The sequence below is a fragment of the Pteropus vampyrus genome, unplaced genomic scaffold (assembly GCF_000151845.1).
Source record: "Pteropus vampyrus isolate Shadow unplaced genomic scaffold, Pvam_2.0 Scaffold489, whole genome shotgun sequence".
Taxonomy (NCBI): Eukaryota; Metazoa; Chordata; class Mammalia; order Chiroptera; family Pteropodidae; genus Pteropus; species Pteropus vampyrus.
The window spans coordinates 238,608-261,924 of NW_011889270.1; the positions used below are offsets into that span (position 1 = coordinate 238,608).

Genomic DNA, 23,317 nt, shown 5'->3' on the forward strand with positions numbered 1-23,317 from the left:
CTCTGGGGCAAGTGTCTTTCACTAAATCTGTGAGGCCAGAGATGGTGTCATCTTCTCTCAGCAAAGAGCACCCGAGCCACAAAGTCTTCAGTGCTCTGAAAAGGCTGGTCAGGGGCACTAGCGTGAAGAACAGCCGTCCGGCGGGACTTCAGATAGTGTCCTCGGGCACTCACAGGCTCTGCTGCCTCAGTGTTCATTTCTGGGCGTGAGTATATTGGGAAGATAGGCATGTTTTATTAAGCTCGGAATAAGACTTCAATATTTATGTGTGAATCTCAAGCTTCCCTTCAGCATTCGGAAGGCTAGTGAGATGCAAGGTTAATTCGATAATGGACGCAAGTTCCTTTGCCATTAATCCCATGAATCATACATGTCTCCTCTAAGAGCCTGAAATATGAATATTTTAACACAAGTAAAGTATCAGGAGAATAACATTTCACTAATTGGGACAAAGCGGGAGAAGGTCAGAGTGCATTGCAGAAAATATTAAACTCAAGGTCACCTCGTGTATTGTACGTACAATGTATTTATATTAGACATTAACAAAGTTGACAGTGGTGAGCCTTTGGCAAATAGAGCTCACACCTTAGTCACTTTCATGAAGAGATAAGGAACTTTGGACTCTGGAGCCTTATTTATTAGTGTACCTATAGAGGCAGCCAAGGTCCAAAAGAACGCTTTTGGAAAATAATCACTACCAAGTTTAGGATATAAAAGCCTGCGATGTGTGTCTTGGTGTACCTCTACCTCGGTCGGTCTCTCTGATCACTGTTTGGGAGAAGCCATATGGATAGGTCTCCTGCCAACAGCCACGTGAGTGCGCTTGGAAAGCAATCCTCCAGCCCCACTTCAGTCCCAAGATGGTGCCCCTCTGGCCGCTAGTCTGCAACTTGTGACAGTCTGAGCCAGAATCACCCAGCCAAGCCACACCACGATTCCTAACTCTCAGAAATGGAGTGAGATAATAAATGTTTCAAGCTGCTGAATTTTGGGGGGTAATTTGTTAACAGCAGTAGACAACACATACAACATATCATCCCACCTGTTTGTCACCAAAACCCTATAAGGAAGGCATCGCGGCATGCTGACAATGAAGACACAGAGGAGCAATGAAATGAAGGAATTGGTCTAAGTCATCTCAGCTAAAAGTGAAAAAACCTGGATACAAACCCAGGTCAGACAACTGGTATCTCAGAATAAACATATCAATTTCTCCTGCCCAAATAATCTTACCCTTAAAGTCTGTCCCTGTCATCATTTGAGATTTCAACATCTGGTAATAATAAGAGCTGTGGTTATTAGAAATATCAAGGGAAGCCGTTGGCATAACCCATAAATGTTTGAGGTTTCACGGTTGTGATTTGCAAACAAATGACAACACGTGGGGAGGAACAGATAAGCTGAAAGCAGAATCTGAAGGCGGCACCTTAAAATCATCTGTAGGCATTTTTAGTATGAAGAAAGAAGTCCTGTTGGCAGACACTGCTAAGGGGCTTGATCCATTTTCATGTGCTCTATTTAGAAAGACAGAATGTTATTGCCAACTAACTTCTTCTTGAGAACACAGACAAGCCTTGAAAATATAAAGCAGATTTTAAGAATATAGGTCCATTTCTACGTGGCCCATGTTGAAGCAGAGGAGAGAACCAACCAGAAGCAGTAGCCTTGGGTCCAATCTCCATCATCTTCCAAATTTTAAGTGAAAACTTGGGCCAGCTGTGCAGATGCAGCTTCAGGACAAATCCCCGAGCCTCCTATGTGACCAGACTATGCCCCCACAACACTTACACAGAAATTTTGGAGCAGCTTTAGAAAGTGAATTCAAGCCACATCGACGGATAACAGAAAGAACTGAAGGGTGTTCAGCGTGTTAAGCTAAGATGCAAAACAGCAGTCCCCATTCATGGAGTCCAGGAACGAGGGCAGATCCAGGTTGGTGTGTAAGATGTGTTACAAGATCTTTGTAATCATGAACAGTGAAATGACTGGCTTTCTTAAATGATGTATTTAAAAATAATAAATGAGAGGTCTTATTATAACATCCCTTCTGGGATGTGTGTGTGTATCTACATACTGCGCAATTTAACATTTAAAGCGTACAGTTCACTGGTTTTTAATGTATTCAGTATTGTACAACCATCACCACAATCCACTGTAGACATTTTCATTACTCCCAAAGAAAGCCCACGGCCATTAGCAGTCACTCTCTGTTCCCCCCATCCACCATGGGCAATCATAAATCCGTCCCTAGCTCCTGGAAGCCACTGGTCTGCTTTATGTCCCTCTAGTTTTTCCTCTTACAGACTGCCATGTAAATGGAATCTATGTCTTTTGTATCTCGCTGCTTTCACGTGGCATAATGCTCTTAAGATTCGCCCACATTGCTGGTGAGTGTCAGTAACTTGCGCCTTTCTATTGTCACAGAATGGAATACAGTAGACTCAACTCAGCTGGGGCTGCCATAAGTACCATAGATCAGGTGGCTTGAACAACAAATATATTTTCTCACACTTCTCGAAGTTCAAGGTCAGGGTGCCAGCAAGGCATGGTTCTGCCTAGGACTGTCTTCTGACTTGCAGAAGCCTGCCTTCTCTCCCTCTTCAGCTGGGGGAGAGAAAGGAGCAGTAATCCTATCCTGTGGATCAGCTCACACGGGGCTTGTAAGGAGTGTTAACGGGTTTGCATTTTATCCTGAAAGCAGCGGTGAGCCACTGAAGTGTATTCTACAGGAGTGTAACATCACCAGCTAACCCTTTTGAAAGAACCCTTGGGTTGCAGTGGGAAATGGATAGGAGGCTGGGGGCTGAGAGAACAGTAAGGAGGCGACCCCAGCAACCCAAACTGGGGAGGGGAGTCCCAGGCGGATTGGGGACCTGTTTGGGAAATGGAATCACTAGAACTTAGGATAGGCGACAAAGGAGTCAATTATGACCCCAGGTTTCTGGCTTGAGCATGTGGGTAGAGGTGGAAAATATTCCCTGAGAAAGCAAAAGCAAATCCGGAAGGAAAGGCCGAGCAGTTGTGAACATGTGGGTTTGGGGTGTTTTCGGACATCCTGAGGAGATGCTGGGGAGGCAGGTGGATACGTGGACGCAGAGATCGGCAGAGATCGGGAGAGATAGGACAGTTCGCGGCCCGTGTGGGTGGCGGCCCAGGGATCGTAGGGGGGGGGAGAGACGGGGTCTAGGGAGGGGCCCCCGATCCGCTCTTCTGTCCGCTTCTCCAGCTCTGTCTCCAGCCGTTCTGCAGGCAGCAGAGTCCTGCCTCTAGTCTTTGCACCTTCCCGTCACAGTCCTTCCCTGCCTGTGCCCACGCGCTTCCTTCCTCTGGAACCCGGCTCAAATGTCACCGGTTCGGTGGATCGCTCCTCCCGTTACAGGGATGACACGTTTACTTGGATGTTTCCTCCAGAGGCTGGCGAAGTCAACATCCTACGTACCGTTGTCTTACATCCCCCGGACTTGGAAAATGTGCTTAGCACACCGTGGGTGCCGCGTCGGTGTCTGTGACCGCTGGGAGTGAGCCGGGTGGACTTCGCAGCGCTGGGAGCCAGGGCAGTGACGTCATCGGCTCGGGGCCGAGGCCGGGGGGCCGCCTCCCAGCCACGCCGAGAGCGGCCTCACCTTTGCCCCACTCCGAAGCCCGGCCCCTAACTTTCCGCCGCCCCCATTGGCTGCGCGGCCGCCCAATGGGCAGACGGGAAGCGCGAGCTCGTGCTCTCCGCCCGGGACGTCAGCTCTCGCGAGGGCTCTCGCGAGCGTTGCCGGGACTGGCTGAGGCGGCGCACCTGTGTCCGCGTCCAGCTGCTGTGAGGCCGAAGGTTGTCGAGGCTCCGGCGAGCACAGACCATGCTCCGAGCGGCGGCTCCGAAGCGTCTCCGGCGGGCGGTGAGTCGGGTGGGGGCCGAGCCCAGTGACGGTGCCGCGTCACCCCGCCGTCCCAGTGACGGTCTCGGAGAAGGTCAGCGGCCGGCCGCCTGACTGGCCCTCGCGCAGGCCCGGCCGCGACCCCGGAGTTGCGGGGCTGCCCTTGTCCGGCGGCCGCTCGAGGCCGAGGTCAGACGGCGGGGTCCCGGTGACCCCGGGGGGAGGACCTGCCCCGCTGTCGCCCGTCTCCCCGCAGCGAGTCCCCGCGTTCGGCGCGGAAGCCGACGTTTCGGGGCGAGCTCAGCGTTTGCGCTGGTCGCGTGGGCCGCGGGCGAGGGGCGCGCGGAGTGGGGCGCCCGCTGGGCTCCCCGGGTCCCCGTCCGCCTGCTGGGCGAGGGGGCGGGGCGGGCAGCTGCGGCCGGGGCGCGCTCTGTGCTCTCGCTACTGACAGGTCGTGAGCTCGCCACGTCTCCCGCCCTGAGGAGGACGGATGGAAAGCACAGACTTGTCCGAACGCTGTGGGACAGCGGCAGTCGGAGAGCGACAAGTCGGGGAACGATTTACGTGCTGGGCGTAGATTTTCTGACTTGCAGCGCGGCTGAGTGAGAAACACGGTTGCCCAAGGGCTCGGAAACTTTCCTGCCTGTACTTGCTCTACGCAGTGCGCGTGCGCGCTGCTTTTCCCGTTTACCGCTGGCATTTTCTCCCTCAGACGCAGCTGGCAATCTTTCTCGGTGTCTGTAGGCTCTGATGGATTCCTGGTTCCGTAAAAAAGGGTTCCCGAACCTGCCCTCGACCCCCTCCCAAGTTCAAACCCACATCCTTCAGGTCATTGCTCAGTCTTTTCTCCCAGGAGACTTTTTCCCCCTCAGAGGATCTAGACAGAAACAAGTTAAAGTCGTGGATTTGGGTAAATTGCAGGTATCAGAGCCAGACTTGCAGAAAAATACCTGTTGATGCAGTAATTGGAAGGTAGTTTTGTGGACAAGTTAGAAGTCTGGCACAGTGAAATAATTGTGCTGGGGAGAATTAAGGAGTTAGTTATTTTGTAGAGTTAACAAAAAAATTTGGAGTCATCAGTTTACTTATCATCAACACAGTTTGCCAATATATGCACACAGTATTTCCAAATCTTTACTGTAGTTTTCCAGAATCTTTGACTTTATTTTTAAAATTCGAAGTCAGATTAAAGTAGCTGCTCTAAACTCAGTAAGAACTTTTGAGAGATTGGAAATTCAAGTGCATAGAAAATAGCCCGAACACTTTTAAAATGGACTCATAAATATATACATGTGTAACTTTTTAACTTGTGAAATTTTAAGCTTACAGGGTTCGAGAATAGTACAAAGAAGTCTCAAAACTCTGCTGAGCTTCATCATCTATTAACGGTTTGGCACATTTGCTTTGTCTCTCTTCTTATATACTCATTATTTTTCTGAACCATTTAAGACTATGTTGCAGACATGCCCTTTACTCCTAAATAATTCAGTGTATTTTCTAAGAACAAGGAGGTTCATCTCTCATAACCACAATATAATTGGCAAGATCAGCAAGTTTAACAGTGACACGATACGATCATCTGCAGAGACATTATTCAGGTGTTGCCAGTTGTCTTAGTATAGTTCATAGCAGTTCTTATTCTGGTCTAAGATAGTCCAGGATCATGCCTTGCATTTAATCTTTGTTAGAAAAGTTCCTCATCCTTTCTTTGGCTTTGATGGCATTGACGTTTTTGCAGCATACAGGGCTTCTGTTTTATTGACCGTCCCTCAATTTCGGTTTGTCTGCTGTTTTCTCACCAGAGAAAGATTCAGGCTATGTATGACACGAGTATCACAGAAGCGATGTTATGTTCTTAGAGCTTCATGTTAGGAGACTTATAATGTTGGTTTATCTCACTGTTGATATTAACTTTAATTGTCTAAAGTGTTCACTGAGTTTCTCCATTATAAAGTTACTACTTCTCCCCTTGTGATATTTAACTAATCTGTGGGGTGACATTGAGACTATGTAACTACTGTTTCTCCCCTGATTTCCATCTGTCTGTTGATGATTCTTGCCTGAGAAATGATTACTGTGATGTAAAATGGTGATTTTTCAAAGTCTGTCATTCCTTCTGCACTTATTAACCTTCTATTATAAGGAAGAAAATTCTCTTCTTGTTTATTAATATATTTATTTATGGCTCATAGATCCTTATTTTATTTAGTAGGTTATCCATTATTACTCTTAAGTTTTTTGATGTTCGAGTTGTCTTATATTTCTAAAGTGGGAGTGCCTTTACTCTGGTTTCCATTTAACTTATATTTATGATGTCTCAAAGTCAAAATAGCTTCTTTGAAAATCCCACTCTTGAAATCTGAAAAAAAATTGTTCTGCAGCTAACTATAAGTAAATTTAGGAAGATATTTACATGAAACCATATTTTTAATAACAGTTTTAAGTTAATCTATTAAGTGATTGAAAAGGTTACCTTAAGCTGTCAACAAAACAATGTGAATATAGCTTACACTACTCACCTCTACACTTAAAAATGGTTAAGATGGTAAATTTTATGTATTTTTTACCACAGTTAATAGGAAAAAAAAGAGATACCTTGAACTATTAGAATTTGTTAAATGACTTGCATTTGGTATCTAATTTCCATTTCTAGTTTTGACTTATTTGTGCCCTTGAGCAAAGTCCTTCATCTTCGTTGGCCTCCTCAGTATCATCTGTTAATGAAGGTGGTATTTTAAATCTACAGTAAAGAGCCAGAGGCCACACTGAGAGGAAAATAAGTAGGCATTTGCAATTAGTTAACATTCTTGCCGGGATATTAATCTGAATTATTAGTATTATTTTGTTCATTTGTATTTGAAATGAATCTGACTAATAAAATGCCAAAGAAATATTTTATGTGGAGATTGCAGCAGCACTTTTCAAGGTCGTTCGAGTATTCTTGTGTTCATTGCTAGACAGAAGGCACATCTATCATGATTCAGAAGCTACGAAACTAGTATGAAGGAACGTGACATTTTCAGAGTCCGTGGTTTAGTGTTGATGAATGAGATTGAACTCTAATTTGCATTCAGATTTTAATTTCTTTTGAAAGAAAGAGAGCCAATTTTAATGCGGCTCTAAAAGATTTATTGCATAAGGTGAGTTCCATACAATTATGCTGCGTGCCAGTGTGTCTACTAAGGGTCTTGTCTGTTTTTAAAGTGAAGTAAATTGTGTTTTTAATATCAACGTCATATGATATTTCTAATAATTAAAAGCTACCATATTTTATTACTAAAGAGGTTAAAGTAAGTTATTTAGTTTAAGTACAGACATATAACATATTTTATTACAAAATGTATGTTAAAATGGGTATAGGTGACTTTCATTATATGTTATCTTTTTCGGTAGAACTTGAAAAGATTTTATTCCTGCTTTTTAATTTTACCCTGCTTAGTTTTTTCAAAGATCACCGGTGGGGGATGTAGGTTAAAATTATTCTTATTCAGGTTTCGAGTGGGTTTGTAAGGGTAAAGTAAGGGGTTAGAGTCCAACTTTTTTTTATTCTTCTAACACCTGTGGTGTAGTTTACTACATAAACATACAGTTGAAGTCCCAGCAGGAACTCCTGAGCAGGAAATCTTGTTTGCATCTAGAAGACTGAAAAGTTCAAGCAGTGTCAAAAACTGTTAAGGTTGAATAAGAGAAGGACCAAAATGTGTTCCTTGGACTTAGCTATAACAAGGTTGTGGGTGACCTTGAAGAGGGTGCATTCACTGTTTAAGTGGAAGTGAAAAACAGTTTACTGTGAGTGAAGAAGAGGAGAGGTGAGGTGAGGTGGTAGAATAGGAGCGTATCGAAATTATTTTCAAGTTTGGCTCTGAAAGGGTGAAGAGAGTTCGATACCCCTTCGAACCCAGTCCTCAGGAAGTTCACTGTAGGCGCACCTCAGAGACACTTCAGGTTCCAGTCCAGACTTCTGCAATACAGTCACTTGTGATCTCTTTGCTGGTGTGTGTATATGTGTGTGCGTGTGTGTGTCCGGGAGTGGGATGTCTTGCCTTCAGTGTGTAAAAAACCACAACATTGGCGAAGCACAGTAAAATAAGGTATGCCTGTATCTTGTGAAGGCCAGTCACCTTAAATAAGGGTACGTGGCTGGCAGGTGAAAGAACACTTTTCCCATTTTACTGTGTGGAATTTAGTCAGTTGTTAAGGTACGTTCTTTAAAACCATGATAGGATAGCCATTTTAGTAATTTGATAAGTTTATGTACTGTCCTTGGTAGGTACACATATAAGCACTTAGATCATTAAATTACCAATGAGATAGAAACAGTTGCTTTTTCATTTTTGATCATTTGGGGGAAGCTTTTCATTTAGTCGCCAAACACACACGGAGTGTCAGCTGTGTGCCCGGCACAAAGGTAGGTAGGAGTTCACAGTGGAGAACAGGATAGACCTAATCCCTGCCCATGTGATGCGAATAGACTGGGGAAGGCAGATAATGAACACATTATTTTAGATGTGATCGTTGTAACAGGTGTACAGGTTTTGGGAGAACGTGTAAAGGAGAGATGATTAATTAGGGGACTAGAGAAACTTTGAATGGATATATGTGAAATTACTTTGTAAACTAGGTGCTTTACAACCATTGTTATTGAGTGATGAAAAATAATACGGTGAACGATTTTCTTTAGATAAAATAGCACTTCATTTTTAAGTTTTGTCTATTTTAAATCACTCGTTTATCATTCTTTTAATTCTGTTCCTGTTGTACGAGTTCTTTTTAGATCTATATCTTTCTTTTTTATTATGGTGTTATTTCCAGGGTTGAATTAGAAACAAGTAAAAGAAAGCATTAGGCATGTTAGTGTGATTATTTAAAAAAATAAAAATAAATAAAGTCTAATGTGAATTCTAAGGTAAGGTGGAACACGCTGAAGGGGCCCTTGAAATTAAGAAAAAATTGTCCTGGAGTAAGTAAAAAGTGTCCTGACATGGTGTGAAAAGGAATATCTGCAGCCCCCTTGCTTCAGTCCCAGACAGCTCTGAAGGGCCATCCTAGCTTCAGGGCTCCTTGTGCATCAGCCGAGATCTTTCTTTGGACTGCGTTCTACTTCTTCTCCTACCCAGTCCTATTTTCTTGATGCTTCATGGATGCTGTTCCCAAGAATACTTCTCAATAAACTTGCACATCTGCACACACAAAAGGAAGAAAAATTTAAAGGGACAACGAGCATTTGGAATCTTAAAGCATTCACTGTATGTAATGAATTAACTTCTCACCTATCTGTCTAGAGTGTTCCTAGCTATGTTTATTTGGGGGAAAATTAAGAAAAATCGTTTTCTGTGGTTCAGACGAGCAATCTTGGAGAATGGCCGATGTAGAGTCTTAAAATTGTTTATAGCTCAGTGTACAGAGTAAAAGTACTAAAAGGATGTTTTTAAAGCAACAAGGTTTTTTTTAAATGCACGATTTTTCGGAGCGGTTTTAGGTTCACAGCAAAATTGAGCAGAAAGTGCACAGCCTTCCCATGTTCCCCAGCCTTCTTCACTTTCCGCATCCCTCAGCAGAGTGCTACATTTGTTAAAATTGATAAAGCTACACAGACACACTGTTATCACCCCAAGTCCATAGTTTACATTAGGCTTCACTCTTGGTGTTTTGCATTCTATGGGTTTGGACAAATGTGCAATGACATATCCATCATTATAGTGTACAGAATAGTTTCACTGCCCTAAAAATCTCTGTGCTCTGCCTCGTCATCCCTCTCTCCCCCTAACCGTGGGCAGCTACTGATCTCTTTACTCTGTCTGTAGCTTTGCCCTGCCAGCATGTCATATAGGTGGAACTGTACAGTGTGTACCCTTTTCAGCCTTCTTTCACTTCATATGCATTTAAGGTTTCTCCATGTCATCTCATGGCCTGATAACGTGTGTGTGTTTGCGCGCTGAATAATGTTTCATTTGCTGTAGTTGAGGAGTGAATGGGAGATGAGGAACTGGAGAGCTGGAGTGGAATGTGGAGTAGTGGGGTTTTAATTTTGGGATTCGTTAAAATTGGGAGGGCCTCAGACTTGTTTAAATATTTCCCCCAATGGAGCCAGGAAAAGGGAGAGGTTGTAGACATTGCTGAGAAGAGACCACAGAAAGAAGTCTAACTGAATTTGAGAGGGAGCCCAGATGAAGGGAGTAGACCCTAGAGGAAGAACCTGAGGCTGCTTCCAGTGTGACAGGGCAGGGAAGGGGTTTGGGGGTTGGAGATTGGGAAGTGGAGGCAGGTCCTTTCTGCCACTTCAGTTTTCATTGTGAGGTAGGAAGTGAGGTTCTCTTCTGAGAGCAGAGGACAGACTATTTTGGCAGTTCAAGAAACATCAGAAGGAGATATTTGAAATAGTGGCCGTGGAGAGAGAGAGTGCCAGCAAGTATATCATAGTAACATTGCCATGTAGTTTTGAAGACCCAGATAAGATTGATGACTAAGAATTTATGGTGACAGCAGCCTACATTAATCTTGCTTTAAATAACAGTATTTTGAAGAGATTGAGATTTTTTTTCTGTGTAGTTACCTTATTATTTTAATAGTTATCTTCAAATGTTTAAGAATTTGGCTCTTTTTTCCTCCATAAAAGAGTACAAGATGCATTAGAGCAAAAGATAAATAACAGGGACTCTTGTTTTAAAACCTTTAAAACCTTTAAGTAATGACCTGTACTTTTTGAATCTTTAGTGGTATTCTATACCCCTCTTCTACTTAAAGCAGAATTTTAGGGTTATAGAATTTTTAGAGCTAGAAAAGAAGCCTTTGATATCTTTCTTTTTCTTTTTCTTTTTTTTTTTTTTGACCAGTGCTATTTTGGTGGGGGGGCGGGGGGAGGCAGTGTTGGGGGAAGACAGGAAAGTATTTACTAAGTGGAATCTTACAGGAATGACCCATATATGAAACAGATAAAAATGATGCTGCTTTGATGTCAGTGGTAATTAAAAACCCAAATTCTGAAGTCCAGCGGCTTGGACTTTTAACCTGGTTCTGCTTCCTAGCTACGTAGCTCCAATTTCCTCATCTGTAAAGTCAGGGTATAATAGTACCTACATCATAGAGTTTTTATGAGTTTTAAATAAGACTTTATACACACGCACACACACGCTTAATACAGTGTCCCCCAGCATGTTTTTAAAAGCTTGAGGATTCCTTAGGAGAACTACATAATTTATCTGTTGATAGAACCATAATTTACAGCAAATGTAGGCCTTCTGCCACCAGATCCTGGATTTATTCTCCAAATGTTGCTGGAAATCTCATAAGTTTTTGGGTAAATGATGTGTGAAACATTATCAAAAATTTGGTGTCTGATATATTTGGTAATAAATAGTTTGTTACCGGCAATTCTTGCGAAGTGTGATTTAAATCATAAATTATGCCATGGAGTCCTAAATTAGAAATTTCTTTACAAGATAGTCTGTTCATCTGATTAAAAAAGAGAAGCACCATATAATTCTATAGATACTTATTGGAATAAAACATTATATTAAACTTTGGGGACACAAAAATGAATAGGCATGGTATTTGTCTTCTAAGAACTTTAAACCCATCCCAGGAATCATGAATTCTTGTGATTTGCTACAACTTTTCTGGAGAATGGTTTGTGTCAATATTAAAAGTATCAAAAGTACGCCTACCTCTTGAGTCATCACTTCTAGGAATTTGTCCTAAGAGAAGAACCCTTAGATGTGCATAAAGATTTCTAACCTTAACCACCTCCCATGAGAAGGCACATTTTTACTGTAGAAAAGAAAAAGTTATACAAGCAGGTACTTGATTTGGCAACAACAAAAGTCTCATTTTCTCCTCATCCTTGCTCCCTTTGAATAAATAAAAAAGGGAGGAAAAGGACAAGAAGTGTCACCCACTGATACCCAGTGCAGTAATCCCTTCCTCCGGCATATCCTGTCATGCTGTCCTCTTCCTCTTCCCGCCCTCAGGTTGGTGTGGCTCTGCAAGCATTTCTACCCACTGCTGTCCCTGGCCCCCAGGTCTGGGATTGTGGTCCTGAAGGATGGGGCCGGGGGGAGGTGATTAGAGGGCCTAGGAGAAGGTTGGGGTGGAAGCAGTAGAGATAAGCTTAGGGGAGGACGGGTCCCGATTTTGTTAAAGGTTGAACAGAAGCTGGCATAGTCTTTTGTGAAGCAGAGAGCAGCTAGAGTAAAATGTCGCCAGGTTCTAATCAGATGGGTCTTTCTAGACGAAGGGAACTCATCTGTTGAGGATGAGTGCAGAGATTTAGCTATGAGAGTGCTCTTTGCATTGTTTATAATATTAAATTACTAATAACTCAAGTACTAAAGAGACTGGTTAAACTGGTATGCTCATAAAAAGGCGAAGGGTATTAAAATAGCAATTGATATTTACAATACAGTAAATGGAAAAAAACGTGTTTTGTAAGTAAAATTGTTAACCAGTATTATTGTCCTGTGCTGTCCCTTCCCTTCATTCATACTCTCCTTATAAATTTCCAGCTCTGGGTAAATTTTGTATTACACTTCTTCACTCCCACTCCACATCTGAAGCCACACAGCCATGCCATGTGATCATCACTGCCTCCTCTTCTCATTCCTCATTGCCACTCCCCGAAGGATGGTTCCAAAAGTGGCTTCTTTGCTCATCCCGTGGTGCACTTCCTCATCTTTCCACACGGCAGGAACACCCAAATGTACTTCCTTTCTTTCTCTTGGTTCATTACTTCATGATCTGAAGTCTCCAACATTTTGTAAATTGGAAAACTCTTTGTAAATTGGAAAACTGTTCTGTCTTGTAATTGTATGTGAACAAGTCTTATTTCCCTTGACATTTTTGAATACAGGGACCGTTCTCGTTCATCTCTGTGTTCTTGGTGTTTGAAGTCATTCTAGATGACCGGCGGTCTCTTGATGGTCTACGATAGATCTGGGTAGATATCACTTGGTTCTAAGATACTGTCTGCAAGCTTTCATTTTGAATTTGGAAGCATATTTGAACAGTTGAAAACCCCAGCAAAATTGCTGTGTTGCGTGTTGTGGTTTAAAGACAGATTTACATTATCAGTTGTTTTGGTATTTCGAAATGCATTTTGCCTGAAGCAGTAGGAATCAACTCGAGTAATGATTCCAGACCCGTTATTTCTGGACATACTCTGCTCTTTAGCAGCATTGCTGCAAGTGAGTGCAATTGGTAGTGGTTTGATTCCTAGTTTGATGTTGACATGTTCAGTTTAAGGATTTTGAACTTATATATATTAATAGTTTTTTTATTGAACGTAGATTAGTGGGAAAATAGTTTCGAAATAATTTTTTAAAATTTCTAATAGAATAATTTGCATTTTCTGTTCTCGTTCGGCATGAATATTAGTAATAGAGTGATAGACACAAAAGCCCAATTTTGCTGTTGAGTATTTCATAATTCCATTTATGGAACCGAGTTTTGTATACAGTTTTCTTTAAAGCACACGTGCTTAACAGTGAAAACTATTTGTATGACAACATTCTTTTCCATTTTTTCCCTCTCTTTAGGCTTCATGGCTGCGATTTCAGAGTACCCTGGTAATAGCCGAGCATGGAAATGATACCCTAGCACCCATTACATTAAATACCATCACTGCAGCCAAACGTCTTGGAGGTGAAGTGTCCTGCTTAATAGCTGGAACCAAATGTGACAAGGTGAGAAATTTTTAAGGTCAATCATAGCAAATATAATCTCCATCAAGAGACAGGGAAAGATGGCAACAGAGAATTATGGTGAGGACTGTAACCCAAACTGGGCTCTAATCCTCATTAAATGGCCAACGTCACAACCATTACCATGTGTGAAAAAAAACTAAGTTTGCTCACTAAGCATTTTATCTTTTGAAATGAGGTAGAATACTTGATTTAGTTCCACTGGCACCATCATGTGCCATCAGGTACCAAGTAGAATGATAATATTTGAGTCCCCTTAGAGGTTAATAGCCAATTCCTTTTTTTGTATTGATGAATATACTTGCTAATTGCTTTTAATTCTTGAAAGTGGTAAATCTGGACCAAGTATCCTGGATGTTGCTTTTTAATTTGTATAAGAACTCCAATGGGGGTTATTACTATGCTTTCCAAACTACAGCCAGTATAGAAAGAAGCTCTTCCTCTATGTTGTTGTTGGAATAAGATGTTGACAGCTTTGTAAACGAACCCGCTGGCAAAGTGCCGTAGCGTGGGTTGCAGGGTCTGCCCCACTGGGCGGCTGTGCAGTCGAAGTCGTGCTTCAGTTAAGCTTATGCAGCTTGAGCCACCATTTCCCCCTCACACCACACAGGAGTCGTCAAGTGTGTCACTGGGGGCTTGGACCTCAGAGGAAGAAATCTGGAGAGAGCATGTTTCCTTTTAGAGAATTTCACTTAGTTTTTATTAAATGGCAGCATGTGGTATAAAGAGGTTCAGAATGCTTGCGTTCCTTCAAATTTCTTATGTGAAATTGATATCTTAAAATAACGTATTCTACCAGGTTTGGTGTTAAATTATGTGGATTTCTTTTTCTAAAATCTGCTAACAACTACTGAATCTTATGTGATTGATACTAACCAAAATGTGTGATGATATGGCTATGCTATCATTTTTGGTCGCCTAGCTTTTAGATATACAAGTTCTAGGTTTGATTGTTTATTTTGCTGTGATTTTAAATAATCATTCTAGTATTACCTGAAAAATATTTGAAATGTTATTTACACTATTTTGAGAAAAATCAAAGCAAATCATTCTTCGGTTACAATTTTATTATCGTGTCCCATTCTAATCTTTAAAGAAAAACAATCAGCGCCTGTATAAAGAGACTGTTCATAGCCTAGGCAGATTTCAGTTCTGCACTGTTTTCTGTAGCTATTTATTGTAGGTAGCAAGTGACTCTTCTGTGTAGTGCCAGAAGCTTTTGCTGGTTAAAAAAAAAAAAAAAAATAGCTTTGATAATGCAAGATAGTCTGCCAGTGAATACTTGGTTCGGCAGAGGTACTTTTGCATTGCACGCTTTCTCCAGTGAATGTTGTTGCAACTTGACTGTCCATTGAGTTACAGCCTTTCATGCCTGCTCATCAGTGAATCAGCATAATATGATTGCTGTGTTTCTCCTAAAGCAGAAGTCAGCCATACTGTCGTGGAATAGGCTTAAAAAGAGGGATTCCTCACTGCCTTCTATATACAGGAATTCTGAGTGGTCAAAAAGCTTTTCTAGAACCCTGTTGTGATCCAAACAGGAAAAATGAGGAAATAAAATAGAAAGTATTTTGCTTCATCGTAGATAAATATATGTAGATAGGCAGGAACTCAGTGGTTGACAATGGACGGTTATGAAAGATTTTCTGTCTTGCCCAGATTCACTGATTTTCATGTCAGTAGAAATTATTATTGCCAGATAAAATGCATGGCCTGTAAACTGGTGCGGTTAGGTCCTGTTCTTTACCCTTGGGAAATCCTAAGTCTGAAATGTATTGGCTGTGTTATTGTGAGAGACAGAGAACCTGCTCATGGCCTCATCATCACCATTTCTGAAATGATGTACTTGGCTTGCATTGAGAGGAAGGTAAAGAGCCCAATTTACACTAAATTTGAATAGAGAGCTTTGTTGAGATTGGTTTTTTATCGATAATACTTTTTTTTTCAAGGCAGGGATTTTTGTCAATCTGTAGTAAGATCGATTGGCACACTATTTTCTTTGTTAAAGAATACATTTTTTTTTTTAGTCCTGAGTAACCCTTTTTCTGATAAGAACAGTTTTTACAGTTGGCCATTAAAGTTTTATGCTCTGTTGATATTTCTACTGGTGGCTCTATTTGCATCTTTCTTTTAGATGGATAATTAAAAACTTTTATTCATAGGTGGCACAAGATCTCTGCAAAGTAGCAGGCGTTGCAAAAGTTCTGGTGGCTCAGCATGATGCATACAAGGGCCTCCTTCCAGGTGAGGTTTTCCAGTGAGAAAAATGTAATGTCTAAATTATTCTTGACTATATTAATATAAAAATATTCTGAAATGTATTTATCAGATGTGTTTTATTCTCAGAGGAGCTGACACCATTGATTCTGGCAACTCAGAAGCAGTTCAATTACACACACATCTGTGCGGGAGCATCTGCCTTTGGAAAGGTGAGAAGCCAGAGAATGTGGACTCCGATGTCATTATGTCTTTGTGACAAACTGTACAGCAGACTATGTTTAGATAGCTGGTCCTGGCTTTCTGAATGAGTGGTAGTTTTGCTAAGATTTATTTTTTCAAGATTTTGTTATGATTTCTTTTAAAACATGATCTCCAGGTTTTCAGATATGGTCATAGAGACAACTCTGTTCTTTTAAGGTTTTGTCCTAATTTAATAATTACCAGCATGCCACGTCTAGATTTTCAAATTTTGTCATGGAGAAGACTCTATTTGGACAACTTAAAAAAGTTACTTTTCTTTAAAAATGTGTTGAACTACTTCTGTGTGTCTATGAATGTCATTTGTATTAGTAGCGTATGTTAAGAGATGGCTTATTTGGGTGGCTGATATTTTGAAAGGCCAAATTCTATCTACTTGGGGATTTGGGAAGGGCTGTGTGGTAGTTGAAGATATCCTTAAGGCAAAGAAAGTTGTAATCTGATGATGTGCATTGTGATATGTCTGAAAAAAGAATGTGCTATCAGATGGGTAGTGGTCTGTATGAAGTTTTTTCTTTAAAAAAAAAAAAAAAATGACAGGGCAAGGTAAGGAGAGCCCAAGAGAGAGAATTTGTCAGTGGGTCTTTCTTTCTCTGAGGCCATGGGTATTATCTTAGCTTTCTTTTATCCCCTCTCAATAAGCTGCAGTTTTTATTTTTGCTTTTAAAGATTATAAATTAAGTTGTACATAAACACATTCTTATTATAAAGGATGCATACAGTACAGCAGTATGCAGAGCAAAGGTATCAGCGTTCCCCTTTCTTATTGCCAACCTCCTCTTCTCCAGTTACAGGTGTCAACAATTGTACATTCTTTAGGCCTCTTAGTGTGGATTTTCAAATTATAACGCACGTACAATTGTAAATTACATTTACAATTCTGTTGTTACCAATTTTTAAATTTGAATTGGGGGAATAAGATATAAGCTCTTTCATTAGCCATGTTGAGTGGCAATAATAGTGAGCTCCAAATACATTGACCTCTTTACTTGCAAAATGAGCAATGTTTGTGAATATCTTACCTGTGGTACAGAATTGGCTTCTAGACATGAATCATTGTGAACCATGTAGGGGCCTTGCCCAATTACCCTTGTCCATTGCTCTAGATTGTTTTTAACCCTTAGAATTATCAATTCGAACTCATTAAAATTTTTCTTCTAAGGTTCATAGAATTTCTAGACATTGACAGAATTTTCAACCTACAATGTAAACATACGAGTTTAATGAACAATTGTTCTTTTAATAGGTTGTCACATTGCAGACTATCATAAGTTTTTCGGTTTTTATCCGGGGTTTATTAATTGAGAAGTAAGATGGTTCCACAGACACATATGACCTTAGGCTAGCCATTTACCTTCCTGAAGTCTGTTTTTCGTATATGGAAAATGATGCAGTTTGACCAAGTGATGTCTAAGATCTACCAACCAGATATGTTCCCTGGAATCATTAAGTCAGAGGCTTGACATCCATCTACGGTACTTGGGATGCTGCAGATGAGCATGGAACTGAAAAATCTTTTTTGACCATTCCATCTCTGAGAGTTTGGATTCTGTGTTGGATGATTTAAATACTTTCATGAGTCTTGCGTTTCTGTGATGACAGTTCACCTAAAAGACTGTTAAACCAAGAAAGGGTGTTTGTTGTGTCTGGTTAGCTCGATTTTAACATGTTGGCCTTGATTGCTGCGTGGCAACAAGTGAGAGTTTGGAGAACCAGAGTCGTAATGGTAGCTAGCTGGTGCTGCAGCCTCTGAATGAGGTTGTAATGGGAAAGAGTCCATCAGATGAAGCTTCACAATTGGCTCTAACAGACCTTCTCCAGCTGTGGTTTTCAGATACCAGTTTTATACTGGTGTGCTAGAATTTTTATATCTGTTGTCTTTGTGCATGAAAACACTGGCAGTTAAAGTCTCTCCTTCCCTGAAACCATGAGATTAAGTCCGCCGGATAATGTAGAGATAGATCTGTTTACTGTCTATCCTCACAAGACATTTAGATGGAAGATCAGACCTGAAAAAACATATGCCTTTAAACACCATGGTAAATTTTTTTCAAGATGTGCTGAAATAAAACAAGGGATAATAGAAGAACAAGTTTAAATACATTTAAGTGTCAAGCAATTTAGAAAGTTCTAAAATTTTTAAAATAGACACAATCTGGATAAAATTTGTGAGAATCTTCTGAGCCAGGTAACAATATTGCAGTAGTATTCCCTGAACAGTTAAAGAGAGTTGTTCAGGGAAAGAGTTATTTTCTGGAGCAGGCTTTAGATACTGACAAGTTTGGTTTGTTTTAAAAGCAGGTCTTTCTAAACCTCTTATTTATCACGTTAGAACTATGTTTAATATTTTAATTGTTTTCTTGAATGCTTTTTTAAAATATCTGAGCTGATGTTATTTTTTTAAATTTGATTCTTTTAAATTTTTTAAATTTTAATGTTTTTCCTTTTCACCCATCCCTTATTCTTTTTCACTTTGGCAAGCATCAGTGGGTCTGTTTGTGTTTTATTTTGTTTATTCATTTTTTTTTGATTCCACATATAAGTGAAATCATACAGTATTTGCCTTTCTCTGACTTACTACACTTAGCTTAATATCCTCTAGATCCATCCATGTTGTCGCAAATGACAAGATTTTATTCTTTTTTTATTGAGCACTATTCCATTGTATATATGCACCATATTTTTATCCACCTATCATTGAACACCTCGGTCACTTCCATAACTTGGTTATTATAAATAATGCTGCAGTGAACATAAGGGTGAATGTATCTTTTCAAATTAATGTTTTTGTTTTCTTAGGATATATACCAAAAAGCGGCAGCTCTTTTCTTAATTTTTTGAGGACTCTTTGTCTTTTATCCATAGATGCTACACCAGTTGACAGTCCCATCAACAGTGAACCAGAGTTCACTTTTCTCCACTCTCTCCAGCATTTCTTTGTTGAGTTTTTTGATGATAGCCATTCTCAAAGTTGTGACATGGTATCTTATTGTGGTTTTGATTTGCATTTTCCTGATGATTAGTGATGTAGAGCATCTTTTCATGTCCGTTGGTCATTTACATGTCTTCTTTGGAGAAATGTCTGTTCAGGTCCTCTGCCCAGTTTTAAATCAGATTGTGTTTTGGGGGTTAAGTTGTATGAGTTTCTTATATAGTTTGGATATTAACCCCTTCTTGGATGCATCATTGGCAGATATCTTCTCCCATTTATTAGATTGTCTCTTTGTTTTGTGATGGTTTCCTTCTCTATGCAAAATCTTTTTATCTTGATATAGACCCGTTTGTTTATTTTTGCTTTTATTGCCCTTGCCTGAGTAGACATATCCAAAAAGATATTGCTAAGACTGATGTCAAAGAGCTTACTGTCTGTGTTTTCTTCTAGGGGTTTCATAGTTTCAAGTCTTACCTTTAAATCTTTAATTTATTTTGAGCTTATTTTTGTATGTAGTGTAAGAAAGTGACTCAGTTTCATATTTTTCTTGTTATCTGTCCACTTTTCCCAGCACTATTTATTGAAGAGCATGTCTTTACCCCGTTGTATATCCTTGCCTCCTTCGTCGTAGACTAATTGACCTTATAAGTGAGGATTTATTTCTTCTGGGCTCTCTATTCTATTCCATTGATCTGCCTGCCTGTTTTTTTTCTTGCCAGTACCATACTGTTTTGATTATAGCTTTATAGTTCGAAATCAGGGAGCACGATATTTCCCACTTTGTTCTTTCTCGAAGTTTTTTGTTTGTTTGGGGTCTTTCGTGGCTCCTTAAAAAGTTTGGGATTAGTTTTTCTAGTTTTGAGAAGATTGCCATTGGCATTTTAGTAGGAATTGCATTGAATCTGTTTATTTTTGTAGTTAGTAAAGACATTTAAAAAATATCCTTTTAATCCATGAATGTGGTATATCCTTCCATTTATTTGTATCTTCTACAATATCTTTCTGCCGTATCTTACAGTTTTCAGAGTACAGATCTTTCACGACTTTCATTAAATTTATTCCTAGGTACTTATGCTTTTTGATGTGATTGTAAATGAGTTGGTTTTCTTAATTTCTTCTTCTGATCATTTGTTATTGGTGTATATTATTTTGTATTCTATAACTTTACTGAATTCATTTATTCTGGTAGTTTTTGGTGGAGTCTTTAGGGCTTTATACACAGTACCATGCACATAAAAATTTTACTTATCCCTCTCTGATTTGGATGCCTTTTACTTCTTGTCTGATTGCTATAAACTTCCAATACTCTGTTGAATAGAAGTGATGAAAGTGGACATCCTTCTCTTGTTCCCGATCTAAGAGGAAAAGCTTTCAGCTTTTCACCGTTGAGTGTGATATTAGCTGTGGAGTTGTCATATATAGCCTTTATTATGCTGTGGTATGTTCCTTTTATGCCCACTTTGTTGAGAGTTTTTATAAAGGGATGTTAAATTTTGTCAAGTGTTTTTTCTGCATCTATTGAGGCGATCATATGATTTTTATCCTCCATTTTGTTATTGTATTATGTTGATTGGTTTATGGATGTTGAACCATCCTTGCATCCTGGGATAAATTCCATTTGGTCTTGAGGTATAATCCTTTTAATGTATTGCCGAACCTGGTGTGCTAATATTTTTTTAATTTATATTTATCAAGGAGATTGGCCTGTAATTTTTTTTTTTTTTTTTGTACTGTCTTTGTTTGGTTTTGGTATCAGAGTAATACTGGCTTGGTAGAATGAGTTTGGAAGCATTCATTCTTCTTTGATTTTTTTTTTTTTTTTTTGACTTGCTTAAGAAGAACAGGTAGAATTCACTTGTGAAGCCGTGTGGTCCGGGGTTTGTTCAGAGTTTTTTGATTACTGCTTCAATTTCACTGCTAGTAATCAGTCTGTTTAGATTTTTTTTTTCCTGGTTCACCCTTGGAAGGTTGTATGCTTCTAGATGTTTATCCATTTCTTCTAGATTGTTGAATTTGTTTGCATGTTATCATTTATAGTATTCTTTAGTGATTCTTTGTATTTCTGTGATGTTAGTTGTCACTTCTTTCATTTATGATTAGATTTGTTTGGGCTCTCTTTGTCTTCATGAGTTTTGCTAAAGGTTTGTCAATTTTATCTTTTCAGAGAACCAGTTCTTGGTTTCATTGATCTTTTCTATTCTTTTTTAGTCTCTATTTCATTTATTTCTTTCTGATCTTTTTTTACCCCCCTCTCTTCTGCTCACTTTGGGCTTTGTTCTTTTTAGTGCTTTGAGGTATAAGTTTAGATTGTTTATTTGAGAATTTTCTAGTTTCTTGAGGTAGGCCTGTATAGTTATGAACTTCTCTCTTAGAACTGCTTTTGCCAAATTACATAATTTCAAACCTTTTATTTTCTAAGAGATCTTAATGTTTTCTAATTATGGTGTTATAAACTACAAGTACTTTTCAGTAGCTTTTCTACTTTGGTTGAAAGACGATTACTATATAATGTAGGTAACAAACTAAAAATTAGAAAATCTTTCCTGTTGGAATTATGACGGCTGAAAAATTGATGCAGGCTGTGAACACTTGTAAGCATCAAATTATATAGAACCACTTATTAGATATAGATTAGGTATCCGGGAAATAGAGGACATAAAACCTCTGCCTTCAGGGTGCTTATAAATTTAGTTGAGGGCATGTTTATTAGGAATTATTTTAAATCAAACTACATGTAATTGCTATCTAAATAGTGTAATTATACATGCATGTGGAAGGATCTAGAATAAAGGAGTAATTAGAAGGCGATGCTGAGAGAATTCCAAGAGAGCAGGGAAGTTTAGCGACGGAATGAGGAGAGGGACTTGAGCACTGTCACAGTGAGAAGGACTTGCCCACTAGAGGGGGCGTCTGTCATGTGCCATCACGTTCAGGAGACACCATCGAGTGAGCACTGTGTAGAGAGCAGTGTGGCATTCAGCTTTACTAGTTGTGTGATGGAAGCAACACTTCCCTTTTTGATTACATTTAGATTATGTCACCATCTAAGAATCTTTGAGTGTAGAAAGTTCAGATATTCAGTCTTTACTAACCGACTCTCTCTTAGAATTTTGACTAGAAGCATAGAGAGTCTTTTCCTCTGACATGAGGTAAGGCAACTGATATCTGGGGATGCTGTGGCTTTCCCAGTGATCCCTGCTAGCGAGAGCAGAGTTATCACGTGTCTCTATCCCAGAGCCGTGATAGGTGTATACAGGAAAAATATTTATGCTAATTTGCCTTGCTCTTTTTATACATGCTATATAGGTTGTGCTTCAGCTTTCTAATTTTTATGGTTACATAAGATTACATTATATGGATGATTTATAAACCTATCCCCTGTTGATGGACATTTAGGTTAGTTTTGCTTTTTTTTTATGCAATATCAATTTTTTAAAAGGTGAAAATGTCTCCTTTGAAATCATTTCTTTTATATATGTCAGGTCAATATATACAAGTATATTCTTTCTTAGCATTTGAGAATTTTATTACTCTTCTAAATATTTTTCTATTTTATCTAAATTCAGTAATTCATAAATGTCACACTTTATAAGTAATATTAAAACAATATTGTATCTCATAATTCAACACATTGAGTTAAGGTTGTTTATTAATATAAAACTCATAAATTCTTAATGCAGTTAGAGTAATGATAGATGCTCACTTAATCTCAAAGCTATCCAAAAAATTGTGCTTTAAGTTGTATGTCTAAAGATGTATGTGAAATATGAAATATTTTAATTAAAATTTCTACAGAATGTGTATTTAAAGAATGTTATTGTCAGTAGTTTTTAACCATTCAGGTAGGTGTGTAACTTACTGCTTATTTTACTTTTAGAACAGGTAGGTAGGTGTGTAACTTACTGCTTATTTTACTTTTAGAACCTTTTGCCCAGAATAGCGGCCAAACTTGATGTTGCCCCAGTTTCTGACATCATTGCGATCAAGTCACCTGACACATTTGTGAGAACTATTTATGCAGGTGAGTGCACAAAGAAAATAATTAATAAACATGTTAAGTTTTTGTAAATTTTAAAAGCAGAAATTAATCTTGAAGATTGGATTTTTTAAAAAGTCATACACTTGCTTGAAATATACTATCTTACGTGTCTCAAATTCTTTTAAAATCTTGGCACATTGCACTTCATGTTCTTCATGCCCTATCATGTTTTCACTTATTTTCGTCTCAACACATGAAGTAGCTTCCCTCTTACTGAGCCGTTCCAGCTCATACTGTTGAGTTACTGATTGTGGTATTTTGGAGAGGGAAGCTTTTGTTTACATGTGCCTTATTAGTGTGGCTGCCT

General features: G+C 39.4%; 1 protein-coding gene across 1 annotated transcript in view; it reads left to right on the plus strand.

Moving 5' to 3' along the window:
* The first annotated feature begins 3,731 nt into the window (after positions 1 to 3,731).
* The window catches only part of ETFA (electron transfer flavoprotein alpha subunit), a 56,727-nt gene continuing 37,141 nt past the window's right edge, over positions 3,732 to 23,317 (plus strand). Inside the window, exons 1-5 of the mRNA XM_023524722.1 lie at positions 3,732 to 3,887; positions 13,397 to 13,543; positions 15,724 to 15,805; positions 15,908 to 15,990; positions 22,893 to 22,998. Coding sequence (XP_023380490.1) covers positions 3,849 to 3,887; positions 13,397 to 13,543; positions 15,724 to 15,805; positions 15,908 to 15,990; positions 22,893 to 22,998 — 457 coding nt within the window. The 5' untranslated portion in view covers positions 3,732 to 3,848. The remainder of the gene's footprint in view (positions 3,888 to 13,396; positions 13,544 to 15,723; positions 15,806 to 15,907; positions 15,991 to 22,892; positions 22,999 to 23,317) is intronic.